Source organism: Lepisosteus platostomus, chromosome 3 (assembly GCF_059453375.1).
Source record: "Lepisosteus platostomus isolate fLepPlt1 chromosome 3, fLepPlt1.hap1, whole genome shotgun sequence".
Classification (NCBI taxonomy): domain Eukaryota; kingdom Metazoa; phylum Chordata; class Actinopteri; order Semionotiformes; family Lepisosteidae; genus Lepisosteus; species Lepisosteus platostomus.
This window is the reverse complement of record NC_142613.1, coordinates 50,592,595-50,611,142: the sequence shown is the minus strand read 5'-3', so window position 1 is coordinate 50,611,142 and position 18,548 is coordinate 50,592,595. Positions and strand designations below refer to the sequence as shown.

The window sequence follows — 18,548 nt, the reverse complement described above, 5'->3', positions numbered from 1 at the left end:
AGTCTTCTCTGTTCAAGACTAAAAAGACTCAGTTCCCTCAGTCTGTCAGTGTAGGACAGTCCCTTAATACTTGTACCAGGTCTCCTCACAGTCTTCTCTGCTCAAGACTAAAAAGACTCAGTTCCCTCAGTCTGTCAGTGTAGGACATTCAATGAAAGCCCCATGTTGTATCTGGAGTCTCTTACCTAGAATGACTGCAGAGCAATAATATAATTTCTGTAACAATATGACCAAATATGTGCTCAGAATTCTAAATCAGACCTTACTAGTCTGTTGTACAATTTTTGCATAACATCCCTTGATTCATATTCTACTCTTTAACTACATATTATAAATTGTATTTTTGTTAAATGACATTACTCAATATAAGCTCCACAAGGAGTCATTTATTACTTAATGCCTGTCTCCTTCAGTTTAATCTCTGAGTGATATTTTTTCAAGAAATGCATGCTGGTATGGTTATTGCCATTCTCAGTTTATTTTATAATAGCTGAAAGGTTTATTACCAAGTGTACAAATTTATAGATGAGTGTACTTCTTACATGAAAACATCTAAGGGTAGCTTCCACGCTCTTTCTCTCAGAACTCCTGTGACACACTGGCAGCCACACTGTACTACTGCAGCTCTTCACCTCCTCACTGTACTACTGTATCTCCTCACTGTACTACTGCAGCTCTTCACCTCCTCACTGTACTACTGTATCTCCTCACTGTACTACTGCAGCTCTTCACCTCCTCACTGTACTACTGTATCTCCTCACTGTACTACTGCAGCTCCTCACCTCCTCACTGTACTACTGTAGATTCTCACTGTACTACTGTCACCCTTCACTTCCTCCCTGTACTACTGTAGTTCCTCACCTCCTCACTGTACTACTGTATCTCCTCGCTGTACTACTGCAGCTCCTCACCTCCTCACTGTACTACTGTATCTCCTCACTGTACTACTGCAGCTCCTCACCTCCTCACTGTACTACTGTATCTCCTCACTGTACTACTGCAGCTCCTCACCTCCTCACTGTACTACTGTATCTCCTCACTGTACTACTGCAGCTCCTCACCTCCTCACTGTACTACTGTATCTCCTCACTGTACTACTGTAGATTCTCACTGTACTACTGTCACCCTTCACTTCCTCCCTGTACTACTGTAGCTCCTTACTGTACTACTGTCACCCTTCACTTCCTCCCTGTACTACTGTAGCTCCTCACCTCCTCACTGTACTACTGTATCTCCTCGCTGTACTACTGTAGTTCCTCATCTCCTCACTGTACTACTGTATCTCCTCGCTGTACTACTGTAGCTCCTAACCTCCTCACTGTAGTACTGTAGCTCCTCGCTGTACTACTGTAGATTCTCACTGTACTACTGTAGCTCCTCACATCCTCACTGTACTACTGTATCTCCTCACTGTACTACTGTAGATTCTCACTGTACTACTGTCACCCTTCACTTCCTCCCTGTACTACTGTAGCTCCTCACCTCCTCACTGTACTACTGTATCTCCTCGCTGTACTACTGTAGCTCCTCACCTCCTCACTGTACTACTGTATCTCCTCACTGTACTACTGCAGCTCCTCACCTCCTCACTGTACTACTGTATCTCCTCACTGTACTACTGCAGCTCCTCACCTCCTCACTGTACTACTGTATCTCCTCACTGTACTACTGCAGCTCCTCACCTCCTCACTGTACTACTGTATCTCCTCACTGTACTACTGCAGCTCCTCACCTCCTCACTGTACTACTGTATCTCCTCACTGTACTACTGTAGATTCTCACTGTACTACTGTCACCCTTCACTTCCTCCCTGTACTACTGTAGCTCCTTACTGTACTACTGTCACCCTTCACTTCCTCCCTGTACTACTGTAGCTCCTCACCTCCTCACTGTACTACTGTATCTCCTCGCTGTACTACTGTAGTTCCTCATCTCCTCACTGTACTACTGTATCTCCTCGCTGTACTACTGTAGCTCCTAACCTCCTCACTGTAGTACTGTAGCTCCTCGCTGTACTACTGTAGATTCTCACTGTACTACTGTAGCTCCTCACCTCCTCACTGTACTACTGTAGCTCCTCGCTGTACTACTGTAGATTCTCACTGTACTACTGTCACCCTTCACTTCCTCACTGTACTACTGTATCTCCTCGCTGTACTACTGTAGCCTCTCACTGTATTACTGTACCTCCTTACTGCATTTCTCACTCTGAGCCCAGGAGATTAGTGTCAACTACTTTCCTTGATAACTAGTAGCTAATTAATTTGAAGATATTGAAGGATCATTTATCTTGAGGGACACCAGGGTATTCCCTACAAAACACAGTAGTGCCGTCTGTTCCAGACACCTGCTACTCACTGTGTAAAGAAGACCCTTTTTCCAGTATTGGCCATGTCATGCATCTACCTGAGGTGACTGATAACAGAAGGTGAAGTTAGCTCAATAGTCTCTCCTAAACACTCTTCCGCTTCATGTCCGCTTGGTCCTTGGCTCTTCGTCCTGTAGCTGCCCCGGGAGTCGTCCCTGGCGGTGCCTGTCAGCTGGAGTGTGCTGAACGCCAGGCTTGCTGAAGGGTCACGTTAATACAGCTGTGCCTGACAGTCTGCCAGCCGGTATAGATGGAGTTTTCTGGCTCAAGCCTGTGATTTCCAGCTTGCATCTTGAACTAAAATCATCAGCAATGAGAGAACCCAGAGCACAGAGGCAGCATTGATCTGGGCGAGCTTTACCTTTTGCCAACCCCGTAACTCATGAGGCAATGTCTGAAACAGTAACGAATCTGCTGATATCGGAGGGTGTAATCCATGAAGGCCCACGGCCAGCCTGCTCTCTGACCTTTCTGTGGCCCTGCGGGCTGGTCTCACTGTGCACAAGACCTCACGCTACACTTGGACCCGAGCACAAGCGTGCTCTCTCTTTCCCTCGCCTTCCTGCTGAGGCATGCTGGGATTTCCTGATGGTGCTGGAAGTGGAGTGGGTCTGGCCATTGGGATGAACCAGGTGATACTGGTTCAGCCGCTGTGGCCTTCATGCCACACAAACTGGACCAGACTTGCCTGTTTCCAGATCTCGGAACCAGGACAGCTGGGCTGTTCCATGTGTGCGCGGTGGTGTCTATATCTGGGATTATTGCCACTCTGGAAAAAACGTGAGCTCCTGGAGCGTCATGTGAGCATGCTGGATCTACACGAATCCCATCTACGACCCTGCACTGACTGACCTGACCCTGTGACCCTGCCCTGACTGACCAGACCCTGCACTGACTGACCTGACCCTGTGACCCTGCCCTGACTGACCAGACCCTGCACTGACTGACCTGACCCTGTGACCCTGCCCTTACTGACCCAACCCAGCAGGACTGACTGCTGTTCCTGTGCAGTTCCCTGCAGGACTGGCTATGACCTTGCCCTGACTGACCTGACCCTGTGACCCTGCCATAACTGACCCAACCCTGTGACCCTGACTGACCCAACTCTGTGTCCCTGCCCTGACTGACCCAGCCCCGTGACCCTGACTGACCCAGCCCTGTGACCCTGACTGACCCAGCCCTGTGACCCTACCCTAACTGACCCAGCCCTGTGACCCTAACTGACCCAGCCCTGTGACCCTGACTGACCCAACTCTGTATCCCTGCCCTGACTGACCCAACCCTACTGTAACTGACCCAGCCCTGTGACCCTAACTGACCCAGCCCTGTGACCCTGACTGACCCAACTCTGTATCCCTGCCCTGACTGACCCAACCCTACTGTAACTGACCCAGCCCTGTGACCCTAACTGACCCAGCCCTGTGACCCTAACTGACCCAGCCCTGTGACCCTGCCCTGACTGACCCAACCCTACCTAACTGACCCAGCCCTGTGACCCTAACTGACCCAGCCCTGTGACCCTGACTGACTGACCCAACCCTACCCTGACTGACCCAGCCCTGTGACCCTGACTGACCCATCCCTGTGACCCTGCCCTGACTGACCCAGCCCTGTGACCCTAACTGACCCAGCGCTGTGACCCTGCCCTGACTGACCCAACCCTACCGTAACTGACCCAGCCCTGTGACCCTGACTGACCCAACTCTGTGTCCCTGCCCTGACTGACCCATCCCTGTGACCCTGCCCTGACTGACCCAACCCTACCCTAACTGACCCAGCCCTGTGACCCTGACTGACCCAGCCCTGTGACCCTGCCCTGACTGACCCAACTCTGCAGGAGTTGCTGTGTTCCTGTGCAGCCCCCTGCAGGTCTGTCTGCGTGTCTGCGCAGCCCCCTGCAGGTCTGTCTGCGTGTCTGCGCAGCCCCCTGCAGGTCTGTCTGCGTGTCTGCGCAGCCCCCCGCAGGACTGCTTCACCTCTGTGTCTGTGTCCCTGTGCAGGTGCGGTGGACGAAGACTGCAGGCAGCGCCTCGGACAAGTTCCAGGAGACGTCGATCTTCAACGAGACACTGCGCATCGAGCGGATCCAGAGGGTGCAGGGCGGCCGGTACTACTGCAAGGCAGAGAACGGGGTGGGGGTGCCTGCCATCAAGTCCATCCGAGTAGATGTGCAGTGTAAGTCTTCAGCGCCGGCTCTCGCGCGGTCCCGTCGGCCCAGGGTCTGGGTCTGGGTCGGGCCAGGGCCCGGGTCTCCTCTCTCCCCACAGCTCACCTGTCGGGGTCCGCTGACCCAGCTGCCCAGAATCTGCCAGGGAGGGTGACGGACCGGACCCTGGCTGCAGGTCCGGAGGCCCGGATCAGCGGGCAGCTCCAGGCGTCCCAGCCCCAGCGGACCCCTGTAATAGAGCCCTGCTGCCTTATCGAGTTCCCCCAGCCCCAGGGGACCAGTAATTGCTCTGTCAGCGACTCACTGTGACCGCAAGTGACGGGAAACGCTTGTTCAATTTTCTGTGCTGAGCGGGTCTCTGGCCGCGGGGGACTGTGGCGCTTGCAGGCCAGTAATTAGTCTCGTGAGCTGCCTGCCAGTCCGAGGCCCCGCACTCGCTGCCCCCACCCCCCTCCCGGAGGACAGCAGGGCGCCGGGGGGATCTGCAGCCCCTGCCTGGGCAGCCTGCTAACAGAACCAAACCTCCAGAGCCAACCTGTTCCTCCCAGATAGGCGGTTTTATCTCCGAGCGCAGTTCAAAACCGTCTGTTTGAAGTGCTTGGCAAGTTGTGTGTTTAGCCTTTGTGCAAAGCCTCGTGCCTTTCGTGTTCGGAGGCGCTGTAAATATTTTGCATGTGTTTAACCTCATTCTGATAACGGCACTCTGGGCCGGGATCAAAGCCGAGAGGGGGAGAGGGAGGGGGTGAAAGAAACAGAGACGAGAGGAGTGTCAAAGCTCTCACCCTCTATTATATAGAGAAAACAAGAGTTCGGCCCTGTCAGTGTAGGTCCCTGCCCATCAGTTCCACCACCAGCATGGCCCTGGTAGTGACCTTTCACCCCCCACCTATGACCCATGACCCTGGCCAGTGGACCGTGTGGCGAGACTGGGCTTGATGGAACAGAGCATCTACAATCGAGATGGACTTGGTTCAGAGACCTGGAGACTCCTGTCGACTCCTGCCTGCTCTCAGCTTCCCTTGGGGACCCTGTGAGGGTTTACCGTGGTAATCTGTGGCTCGTCATAGTATAATGTAATGTAAAGGATATGGAGAATCACAGCAGATCTCTGGGACATGCAGGTAATCATGCAGCAGATTGAGACTAAAACGTATTAGGTGAAAGTGGTATTGACGATGGTAAGCTTCCTGTCAGAGCTGTGCTGTGCTCTGGCCAGGTTGTGAGTGGGAGTGGGAGTGGGAGGGGGTGGGGTGGGGAAGAACCACTTGCAAGGGAGTACAGGTTTGCTACTGTAAGCAACGTTGGTGGACCAGTAGGTGGTGCTCTTCCATCCGGATTAGAATATTGAAAGCAATGCTTCAGTATGGTGACCAGAGACACTGTGCTGTAGGAGGTGCTGTCCAGTAAACTGAGTTTCTAACTGCTTGGTTATTAAAAACCCCAGAGCTGTTCATAAGATTACAGTGTTAACTCCAGTATCCTGGCTAGATTCTTCTGTGGACTTGTACAGTCTCTCCACCCTGAGGTTTACCCCCTGGTGCAGCAGTTTCTCTCTCCTCTCCCTGATCTGTGCACAGTGGGGCTGCTGTGTGTCTCCAGTGGGGCTGCTGGTGCAGAATGGTGCTGTGTGTCTCCAGGTGGGGCTGCTGGTGCAGAATGGTGCTGTGTGTCTCCAGGTGGGGCTGCTGGTGCAGAATGGTGCTGTGTGTCTCCAGGTGGGGCTGCTGGTGCAGAATGGTGCTGTGTGTCTCCAGGTGGGGCTGCTGGTGCAGAATGGTGCTGTGTGTCTCCAGTGGGGCTGCTGGTACAGAATGGTGCTGTGTGTCTCCAGTGGGGCTGCTGGTACAGAATGGTGCTGTGTGTCTCCAGGTGGCGCTGCTGGTGCAGAATGGTGCTGTGTGTCTCCAGGTGGGGCTGCTGGTGCAGAATGGTGCTGTGTGTCTCCAGGTGGGGCTGCTGGTGCAGAATGGTGCTGTGTGTCTCCAGGTGGGGCTGCTGGTGCAGAATGGTGCTGTGTGTCTCCAGGTGGGGCTGCTGGTGCAGAATGGTGCTGTGTGTCTCCAGTGGGGCTGCTGGTACAGAATGGTGCTGTGTGTCTCCAGTGGGGCTGCTGGTACAGAATGGTGCTGTGTGTCTCCAGTGGGGCTGCTGGTGCAGAATGGCGCTGTGTGTCTGCAGGTGGGGCCTCTGGTGCAGTAGGGGAGGTAGTGGGTCCCTTCCTTTGTGTTATTCTTGTTAGTAATAATATTAAAATAAAATGGACAGTAAAAAGACGCAGCTGAATTAAACATGATGCTCTATTTCTCAAGAATTCAAATCAGGACAGAAAGCACCTGAAGGTGCGTGGAAAGAGAGGTGGGAGCTGGGGACTGTGCTGGGGCAGCGGAGGCCGGAGCAGGCTGGCGGGCCTGCTAGAGTGCTCCTTCGCTGGAGCTCCTTCCCCCCTGGACTCGGATGAGATGATCTTTAGCGAATGCTTTCCCCGTCACGTGAACCCTGCTCCGATCTTGGTGGCCCTGGGGCGCGTTTCCCACACTGCCCTGACAGACCTGAAGTGCCGTTAATGTCACAGAATGACACAGGGTGATTAATTCCGCCTCCCCCCGCCAGACAAGAGCTCTTTAGTGCTTGTTTTGCCAGGGAAGCAGTTTGGGGTTTATACTGCGCGAAAGAAGAGTGTAATTTCACTGCAGGCTGAAGAGCAGTTCCTGGAGAGACGTTTTGATGGAGAGCTTGCAATTAGGACAGGATTGTGTTACTACACAGCGGCATAATGAAGAGGGACTGTTGGAAATGTCAGATTAATTAAGTGAAAGGAAACATCGTGATTAACGGCGGCAAGCTGTGACTGGGCACGAAGGAGCATGGGGGGGTGCCTTACCCCCAAATTTTGGGGCTCAGATAGGTCCGTGACCCGGCAGAGGTGGGTGCACTGAGACCCCAGCACCGGCCTGCATGCAAGAACATTCCTGCAGTCATCACACCCTGCTGAGAAACGGACACAGTGCTCTGCACGCTTCTGACTGACAGCTCTGTGTCTGTGACATCGAGCAACAAGATTAACATACAGATCTTGTAATATGACTCTCACGATGGTGCTGTAACTGGGCTCCCCAGTGCAGTGTAGCTCTGTTGTGATAGTGGTGTAACTGGGCTCCTCAGTGCAGTGTAGCTGTGTTGTGACAGTGGTGTAACTGTGCTCCTCAGTGCAGTGTAGCTCTGTTGTGATAGTGGTGTAACTGGGCTCCTCAGTACAGTGTAGCTGTGTTGTGACAGTGGTGTAACTGGGCTCCTCAGTACAGTGTAGCTGTGTTGTGACAGTGGTGTAACTGGGCTCCTCAGTACAGTGTAGCTGTGTTGTGACAGTGGTGTAACTGGGCTCCTCAGTACAGTGTAGCTGTGTTGTGACAGTGGTGTAACTGGGCTCTTCAGTACAGTGTAGCTGTGTTGTGATAGTGGTGTACTGGGCTCCTCAGTACAGTGTAGCTGTGTTGTGACAGTGGTGTACTGGGCTCCTCAGTGCAGTGAAGCTGTGTTGTGACAGTGGTGTAACTGGGCTCCTCAGTACAGTGTAGCTGTGTTGTGACAGTGGTGTAACTGTGCTCCTCAGTACAGTGTAGCTGTGTTGTGACAGTGGTGTAACTGGGCTCCTCAGTGCAGTGTAGCTGTGTTGTGACAGTGGTGTAACTGTGCTCCTCAGTACAGTGTAGCTGTGTTGTGATAGTGGTGTACTGGGCTCCTCAGTGCAGTGTAGCTGTGTTGTGATAGTGGTGTACTGGGCTCCTCAGTGCAGTGTAGCTGTGTTGTGACAGTAGTGTAACTGGGCTCCTCAGTACAGTGTAGCTGTGTTGTGACAGTAGTGTAACTGGGCTCCTCAGTGCAGTGAAGCTGTGTTGTGACAGTGGTGTACTGGGCTCCTCAGTACAGTGTAGCTGTGTTGTGACAGTTGTGTACTGGGCTCCTCAGTGCAGTGTAGCTGTGTTGTGACAGTAGTGTAACTGGGCTCCTCAGTACAGTGTAGCTGTGTTGTGACAGTAGTGTAACTGGGCTCCTCAGTACAGTGTAGCTGTGTTGTGACAGTGGTGTAACTGGGCTCCTCAGTGCAGTGTAGCTGTGTTGTGATAGTGGTGTAACTGGGCTCTTCAGTGCAGTGTAGCTGTGTTGTGACAGTGGTGTAACTGTGCTCCTCAGTGCAGTGTAGCTGTGTTGTGACAGTGGTGTACTGGGCTCTTCCGTACAGTGTAGCTGTGTTGTGACAGTGGTGTAACTGTGCTCTTCCGTACAGTGTAGCTGTGTTGTGACAGTGGTGTAACTGTGCTCCTCAGTGCAGTGTAGCTGTGTTGTGACAGTGGTGTACTGGGCTCTTCAGTACAGTGTAGCTGTGTTGTGACAGTAGTGTAACTGTGCTCTTCAGTACAGTGTAGCTGTGTTGTGACAGTAGTGTAACTGGGCTCCTCAGTGCAGTGTAGCTGTGTTGTGATAGTGGTGTAACTGGGCTCCTCGCTTGTGAGGTATGGCTTTGTGTTAATGATGTTTTAATTGAGATCAATAAGTTATAGATTAATCAACAGCAGAGTAATTTGAGCCATGGAATGGAACAGATGTGATTTCTGTTCAGTAGCCTTTTGGTAGTAATAAATGTAGTTGACAGTATATTTCACCTCCTCCCAGTTAGGGCTCATTGCGTTGATCTCAGTTGATGGATGATGTAATGTTTTAATATAAACCTGAATGTTTATAATGAACACTTACCTAATAGTTTGCAAGAATTGCCAGTAAAATCAAATAATAATTAAATAGTTAAAACAAATTCTAGACAGCTAGATTTAAGGCTGTGTGTAGTTGAGACTGTGTGTAGATGAGGCAGTAGAGTTGAGGATTGTGTGCAGACGAGGCTGTACAGAGTTGAGGCTGTGTAGATGAGGCAGTAGAGTTGAGGCTGTGTGTAGATGAGGTTGTGTAGACGAGGCCGTACAGATTTAAGGCTGTGTGTAGTTGATGCTGTGTGTAGTCTGTACAGAGTTGAGGCAGTAGAGTTGAGGCTGTGTGCAGACGAGGCTGTACAGAGTTGAGGCTGTGTGGAGTTGAGGCTGTACTGTGTTGAGGCTGTGTGTAGATGACTCTGTAGAGCTGAGTTTGTGTGTAGTTGAGGCTGTACAGAGTTGAGGCTGTGTAGATGAGGCTATGTATAGACGAGGCTGAAGAGTTGTGTTTGTGTGTAGATGAAGCTGTACTGTGTTGAGGCTGTAGAGTTGTGTTTGTGTGTAGATGAAGCTGTACTGTGTTGAGGCTGTAGAGTTGTGTTTGTGTGTAGATGAGGCTGTACTGTGTTGAGGCTGTAGAGTTGTGTTTGTGTGTAGATGAGGCTGTACTGTGTTGAGGCTGTAGAGTTGTGTTTGTGTGTAGATGAGGCTGTACTGTGTTGAGGCTGTAGAGTTGTGTTTGTGTGTAGATGAGGCTGTACTGTGTTGAAGCTACAGTATGTGTAGACGATGCTGAAGAGTTGTGTTTGTGTGTAGATGAGGCTGTACTGTGTTGAGGCTGTAGAGTTGTGTTTGTGTGTAGATGAGGCTGTACTGTGTTGAAGCTACAGTATGTGTAGACGATGCTGAAGAGTTGTGTTTGTGTGTAGATGAGGCTGTACTGTGTTGAGGCTGTAGAGTTGTGTTTGTGTGCAGATGAGGCTGTACTGTGTTGAAGCTATGTGTAGACGATGCTGAAGAGTTGTGTTTGTGTGTAGATGAGGCTGTACTGTGTTGAGGCTATAGAGTTGTGTTTGTGTGTAGGTGAGGCTGTACTGTGTTGATGTTGTGGGTAGATAAGGCTGTAAAAAGGCTGTGTGGCGGCGAGGCTGTGTGTGTGTGTCTGGGGGTGCATGCTGAGATAGAGGGTGTCAGGATACATACAGCTGTGAGTCAGAACTCCAGTATTTCCAGTTGCCCACTCAGTGGAAGAGCTCTCCTGTGGAGCTGCTGTTGCCTTCGTCAGTGGCAGTGGCAGCAGCTGCTCTGCTCCCAGAGAGAGGCAGGTAGCCTGCAGTGCTCCCAGAGCTCCCAGAGCACAATTAGCACATCGAGGTCAAAGCCAGGTGTTCCGGGGAAGACAGATGTGCCAGCGTGTCTTCAAGTGTGTTTCCGTGTCTTCCGCTCGAGCTCTGCATCTGCTTAGCAGCCCTGCTCCTGTGCAATTAGCAGGCACACTGGGAGCTGAGTTCATCAGGTCGGCCCACAGTTGGCTGGATGCGAAGCTGCAGTCTGGGTTTGATGCTGTGTTTCCAGCATATGAGCCCGGGCTGAGACTCAGGTACCCCGCAAAGGGCCCAAAATGGATGGTCCCGTCATGGGCCCCACTGTTGCCCCCTGGAGTTGCGTCTCCTGCAGATGATTGTGGTCCAGCACACTGACCCAATCCCACACTGGAATACTCCACACCAGAGAGAGGACACTGTGGGATACTCCACACCAGAGCGAGGACACTGTGGGATACTCCACACCAGAGCGAGGACACTGTGGGATACTCCACACCAGAGAGAGGACACTGTGGGATACTCCACACCAGAGAGAGGACACTGGAATACTCCACACCAGAGCGAGGACACTGTGGGATACTCCACACCAGAGCGAGGACACTGTGGGATACTCCACACCAGAGAGAGGACACTGGAATACTCCACACCAGAGCGAGGACACTGTGGGATACTCCACACCAGAGCGAGGACACTGTGGAATACTCCACACCAGAGAGAGGACACTGGAATACTCCACACCAGAGAGAGGACACTGTGGGATACTCCACACCAGAGAGAGGACACTGTGGAATACTCCACACCAGAGCGAGGACACTGTGGGATACTCCACACCAGAGCGAGGACACTGTGGGATACTCCACACCAGAGAGAGGACACTGTGGGATACTCCACACCAGAGAGAGGACACTGGAATACTCCACACCAGAGCGAGGACACTGTGGGATACTCCACACCAGAGCGAGGACACTGTGGGATACTCCACACCAGAGCGAGGACACTGTGGGATACTCCACACCAGAGAGAGGACACTGTGGGATACTCCACACCAGAGCGAGGACACTGTGGGATACTCCACACCAGAGCGAGGACACTGTGGGATACTCCACACCAGAGAGAGGATACTGTGGGATACTCCACACCAGAGCGAGGACACTGTGGGACACTCCACACCAGAGCGAGGACACTGTGGGATACTTCCACACCAGAGAGAGGACACTCTGGGATACTCCACACCAGAGCGAGGACACTGTGGGATACTCCACACCAGAGAGAGGACACTGTGGGATACTCCACACCAGAGAGAGGACACTGTGGGATACTCCACACCAGAGCGAGGACACTGTGGGATACTCCACACCAGAGCGAGGACACTGTGGGATACTCCACACCAGAGAGAGGACACTGTGGGATACTCCACACCAGAGCGAGGACACTGTGGGATACTCCACACCAGAGAGAGGACACTGTGGGATACTCCACACCAGAGCGAGGACGGCACGGTCTCCCAATGGCAGGGTGACCTCTCACAGGGCTAGCGTGGCATGTGACTCGGCGGGTGGGACAGACAGGCCCCCGACAGACCGGGATCTGTAGTCAGAGTGCGGAGCAGGTGCCACTCACAAAGCAAGTCTCAGCTGTGAGTGAGCAGGAAGCAGCTGTGGGCTCTGCCAGGTGCTGCATACATTTATTCAGTGATAAATGTTTATGTAATGCTTCTGCCTGAAGGCTTTTATCAGGCTTTCTTAACTTGAAGCACCAGTAGTTTTTCACTCGGAATGTGCAGGCGACACTTGCACTGCGGTGTCAGTGTAGCAGGAAGGGGCCCTGTGTCCAGGCGCTGGTGAACAAGCCGCAGTGAAGATGCCTCATCAGCTCTTTTTCAATTTCGGCGCCTTTTGTTTCCAGTCCCATTTCAGGTTTGCATAGCACCCTTCACGACCCGGCATCATGAAATAGGACTTTCGCGGTTATTTACACAGGCTACACAGACAGGGTTATATAATACAGGCGATCACAGGGAACCAGTGTAAGTGGATGTCGTTTAGCGTATCATCGAGGAACAGTTTAACCATCAGGTACAGAGGAGGGAAACGGAGCTCCATGAGGAGAAGAAATAACTGCAGTCTCTGGGGGTACGTGACCCGATGGCTTGTCTCCCTCCAGCTGTAACGAACAGTTCTTTCTGGACCGTATGCGCACGACACAATCCGAAGAAGTGGGGAAACACTGGGGAAACGTCATGCAGGACTACGGGGCTGAAGACAGGGGGGCGTGTCCAAGGTGCGCTGGTGCACGGGGGAGGTGTGGCCGAGGCGAACAATCCAAAAGAGTAATCCTTAGGGAATATCCAAAACACAAGGGTAAGTCCAAAACCAGGAGATCCATCAGAACAAGGAATTAAAACCAGAGGCCGGGTCGGAACCGGCGGACAGGGAACAGGAACGGGAACCGAGATTAAAACCTTAACGGGACCAGGCGCTTCCAGGTCCCGGACTCGCACGGTGCAGAAACCAGATGCAGAGCCAGGATGAGCGTCAGCGCCTGGCTTTTAAGGTGGGCTGGGAATAGGGATCAGGTGCACAGAATAAAGTCTAAAGTGAAGGGCTGGAGCACCCTTAAGGAGGAGGGACTATAATCGTGACACCAGGCAGGAGCTGTGTGCAGTGAGGAGGTGTTTGTGAGCCCCGTTGGGAGAGGTGGAGTGTGTCCTATTGACATCAGCGCATGTGAAAGCGGACTTGTGGTGTGAGTGAGAGTGGGCATGTCCCAGCTCACGAGGTGGGTCATTTGGAGAACTCTGATCTCTTATGCTGTGTCTTGTATTGCAGTGTCCTGGTGCAGATATGGTGGATCAGTCTGGGATCTTGGAACTTGATGTGCAGTGTCCTGGTCCAGACAGGGTGGATCAGTCTGGGATCTGGGCTCTTGTAGGTAGTGTCCTGGTCCAGACAGGGTGGATCAGTCTGGGATCTTGGAACTTGTTGTGCAGTGTCCTGGTCCAGACAGAGTGGATCAGTCTGGGATCTTGGAACTTGATGTGCAGTGTCCTGGTCCAGACAGGGTGGATCAGTCTAGGATCTGGGCTCTTGTAGGTAGTGTCCTGGTCCAGACAGGGTGGATCAGTCTAGGATCTGGGCTCTTGTAGGCAGTGTCCAGGTCCTGGTCCAGACAGGGCAGATCTAATAATGTCTTGGAAGAAATCTGGCCCGGGTAAAATGATGGGAACAGCACAAGTAGGTTTCCAAAGAAATAAATTATTTTTTTTTTTTGTTTATTCCAATGAAGCAGTGCATTAATGTCTATACTGAAAATAAATGCCTCTGCCCTGTCTCTAGACTGAAACTCAGCCTTCTCATGCTGGAGTACAAGCAAAGGAGCCGAGTGTCAGAGTGTGGATGTATTACTGACTCTGACGGATTAATTTCAACACCCTGGTCTTTTCTAATTGCACGTGCATGCTGTGTCTCTGCTCATTTCTGAATCTTATCCAGATTGATCTCCATTATGTCAGAATTGCATCCTGGAGCTCTGCCTGTTTCCTCCTCATTCATGCCAACAGCAAACTGAATTAGTTGTCTAAGTGCGCCCTTATCTATATTGTCTGTGCGCCTGCTCCCGAGCCGGAGGTGCCTGATCGCTCAGCATGTCGTCCCGCTGCGTCCCTGGAGCAAACCGCAGTCAGACACGTTGCTCACATGGCAGGGGGAGGCTTCCACAGATGCACTGCACACACCGCCGGACCCATCGCCGCAGCTGTGTAGAGTCCCTGATGACACACTGAGACCCAGGGCCACGTTCAGGGAGGGCTCTGTCCCACACACAGGACACAGGACACAGGAAGAAGACAGGACAGGAGAGGAGAACACAGGGACAGCATTGTCAGGTCTGTCTGCACTCCCTGCAGTGTGTGATTCAGGACACAGGACACAGGAGACAGGAGAGGAGAACACAGGGACAGCATTGTCAGGTCTGTCTGCACTCCCTGCAGTGTGTGATTCAGGACACAGGACACAGGAGACAGGAGACAGGAGACAGGAGACAGGAGACAGGAGACAGGAGACAGGACACAGGACACAGGAGACAGGACACAGGAGACAGGACACAGGAGACAGGACACAGGACACAGGACACAGCAGACAGGACACAGCAGACAGGAGACAGGAGACAGGATAGGAGGGGAGAGGAGAACACAGGGACAGCATTGTCAGGTCTGTCTACACTCCCTGCAGTGTGTGATTCAGGACACAAGACACAGCAGACAGTAGAGGGAAAGACTGATGTTTATTGTTTCTATCCAGTTGCCAAATTGATGAAGTGAATTGCATTTGTATTCAATTGTTATTCTGTAAAGGAATGGGCAGCTCCGTTAAGAGTGATCCTGCTTTTGTAATTTAAACAAGTTCCTTTCTCTGGACACTGGCCAGCCCCCTGCATTCAAACTCACTTCCTGTTAGCGCAGGGCTTGCCAACTCGTAAAGCATCTTTGAAAGTGACTCTAAAAAGATATGCAGTGTCTAGGGAGCTCTGTCAATTGTGTCTTACCCATTTGTTTTGTGATTTTTAGTGTTGTGATTAACATTGTTCAGGTGTGTGAGATTTCCTTTACTCCTTCTTGATGCTAAGAATCCACATAGCAAGTTTGTGTGTTACTGAGCTCTCTCCTCCTGCCTGCAGGATCTCTCTCTGACACACTGCAGCTCTCCTGTCCCTCACTGACACACTGCAGCTCTCCTGTCCCTCACTGACACACTGCAGCTCTCCTGTCCCTCACTGACACACTGCAGTTCTCCCGTCTCTCTCTGACACACTGCAGCTCTCCTGTCCCTCACTGACACACTGCAGCTTTCCTGTCCCTCACTGACACACTGAAGCTCTCCTGTCCTTCACTGACACACTGCAGCTCTCCCGTCTCTCTCTGACACACTGCAGCTCTCCTGTCCCTCACTGACACACTGCAGCTCTCCCGTCCCTCTCTGACACACTGCAGCTCTCCTGTCCCTCTCTGACACACTGCAGCTCTCCCGTCTCTCTCTGACACACTGCAGCTCTCCCGTCCCTCACTGACACACTGCAGCTCTCCTGTCCCTCACTGACACACTGCAGCTCTCCCGTCTCTCTCTGACACACTGCAGCTCTCCTGTCCCTCACTGACACACTGCAGCTCTCCTCTCTCTCTGACACACTGCAGCTCTCCCGTCTCTCTCTGACACACTGCAGCTCTCCCGTCCCTCACTGACACACTGCAGCTCTCCCGTCCCTCACTGACACACTGCAGCTCTCCTGTCCCTCACTGACACACTGCAGCTCTTCTGTCCCTCACTGACACACTGCAGCTCTCCTGTCCCTCACTGACACACTGCAGCTCTCCTCTCTCTCTCTGACACACTGCAGCTCTCCCGTCTCTCTCTGACACACTGCAGCTCTCCCGTCCCTCACTGACACACTGCAGCTCTCCTGTCTCTCACTGACACACTGCAGCTCTCCCGTCCCTCTCTGACACACTGCAGCTCTCCCGTCCCTCACTGACACACTGCAGCTCTCCCGTCCCTCACTGACACACTGCAGCTCTCCCGTCCCTCACTGACACACTGCAGTTCTCCCGTCTCTCTCTGACACACTGCAGCTCTCCTGTCTCTCTCTGACACACTGCAGCTCTCCCGTCCCTCTCTGACACACTGCAGCTCTCCCGTCCCTCACTGACACACTGCAGCTCTCCCGTCCCTCACTGACACACTGCAGCTCTGCCGTCCCTCTCTGACACACTGCAGCTCTCCTGTCCCTCACTGACACACTGCAGCTCTCCCGTCCCTCTCTGACACACTGCAGCTCTCCTGTCCCTCACTGACACACTGCAGCTCTCCTGTCCCTCACTGACACACTGCAGCTCTCCCGTCTCTCTCTGACACACTGCAGCTCTCCTGTCCCTCACTGAGACACAGGAGCTCTCCTGTCCCTCACTGACACACTGCAGATCAGTCTTTCAGGTTTATAGAATGTGTTCTGATTTGAGGAATTGGTTTCTAGGTGTTTGTGTGGGCTGACTTCAGCTTCACTCTGCTCATCAGGTGGCTGTGCTTGGTGATCTGCATGCACGAAGTACCTTTCAGATATGTGGTACTCAGAACAGGGAGCACTTCTTTATCCAAATTGTTGTTGATAGAAATGGGACCTGTTTCAAATATTGAAACGCTCAATGACACTGACAAAGTGGATCTCTTCAGAACGAACAGAGAAATTTGAACCAGAGGACACAAGTGAAATCTGTGAGGATGTGCATTTACACATGAGACGAGGAGTCACTTCTTCACACAAAGGGTTGTAGGAGTATGGAACAAGCTGTCCAGCAATGTGGTTGAAGCCGATACCCTGGTGTCTTTTAAGAAATGAGTGAAATTGGCGAGCAACAGTGGAATGAGTAAGGGGTTCTGAATGGTTCCTCTGGTCTCTGTGTCGTCTTGTGTTTGTTGTGACTGGGGTTTAATTGCAGTTTTGTTTATTGATCCCAGGGGGTCATCAGTTCCTCCCCGCTGGCTCACAACGAGGCGCTGAGCGGTCTTAGTCCTCAGCACGCGCCTCTCTCTGCCCGACCGCGCCACGACTTCCTTTCCTCTCCTGGAAAGCCTTTCTGAGGATATTGACGACTTATCGATTCTCAAATGACAGCAGCCATTCCAGCTGTGAAAAACCAGCCCCTTTGAAGAGCCAGGTCATGCGGCCCTGGTTTAATTAGTCCTCCCCAAGCTGAGTGTGCGTTTCCCTGTGCCATTTATTTTCATTTAATTGGTGCGTCTGTCTAACGTCTCAACGGCAACATTTATCTTTCAGGACTTTGTTAGCGTGTCGTCACGCTGAGGATAGTGGCGTGACAGCAGACATGCTAAACTGGTCTCACCCTGGTCTCACTGAGGTTTCTGGCGTGGTCTCGTACTGGTCTCACTGAGGTGTCTGGGGTGGTCTCGTACTGGTCTCACTGAGGTGTCTGGCCTGGTCTCGTACTGGTCTCACTGAGGTGTCTGGTTTCACCCTGAACAAATCCGAGGACAAGTGAAAACTGTATATAAGGACATTTAAAACTGAGAACAAGAGTTACTTCTTTACACAAAGAGTTGTGGGAGTGTGGAACTGGTCAGCAAGCCATTTTGTTGAAGTTAATTTCTTTGAAGAAGCCACTGGGTGAGTTTCTTGGGTCAATCAAGTACTAACAGACAGGTTAGAAGCACCGAGTCGCTCCTCGTCTAGAATCTGTCTTGAGCTGTTATATTCGTGTTTATTTTTCTATTTTTACACAGGAGGAGCGGTTTACAGAGACAAAGGCACTTAGCGTTAATTTTACCACAATAAAATACTTTGCAATGGCCCACTGACTGATTGACACTTGGTTCACGTTTTACAGAGAAACCAGTTAAAAGCCAAAAATATCTGCCAATTTATGTGGAAAACATAATTAAGCAAAACACGCCAAGTGCTAAATTGCTACAGAGGAAAGAGAAAGCCAGCTTGTTTAACATGAGGAAATGTTCGGCTGGTGGGTGCTCAGGGTTCGAGGTGGGCGGGCGGTTTCCTGAGATCCTGCCTGCTGCAGTGGAACTGAAGACGCATGTCAGCAGCTTATCAGGCCTCGCAACACAGCGGAGCAGGCAGATTGTCTGCATAAATTATTCAGTATAACAGTTTTTGTTTACAGAATTTGCTAAATTGGCAAGGAGCATTAAAACAGATGGAGAGCCTGATACATCACTAATCATAATTATTTTTTCCTGTTGTGGGTGACCTCAGACGATGTAAATAGAAGAGAAATATTTAGTTTTTGCAGCCCTGGGTTGTCTCCTGTTAGAACTGCTCCTTTCAAGGTGGCCAGCTCTGTTCTGAAACATGGGTCTGAGACTCAAGGAGAGCAATGAAGAGTGATGGTCTGAGAGCTGAGGGTGAGGGATGAGGATGAGCGATGAAGAGTGATGTCTGAGAGCTGAGGGTGTGTGATGAGG

The 18,548-nt window shown here is 51.8% G+C and overlaps 1 protein-coding gene across 1 annotated transcript in view; it reads left to right on the top strand.

Moving 5' to 3' along the window:
• mdga1 (MAM domain containing glycosylphosphatidylinositol anchor 1) overlaps positions 1 to 18,548 on the top strand; it is a 176,778-nt gene that overhangs the window by 46,891 nt on the left and 111,339 nt on the right. Inside the window, exon 4 of the mRNA XM_088625959.1 lies at positions 4,369 to 4,543. Within this exon, the coding sequence (XP_088482085.1) occupies positions 4,369 to 4,543 (175 nt within the window). The remainder of the gene's footprint in view (positions 1 to 4,368; positions 4,544 to 18,548) is intronic.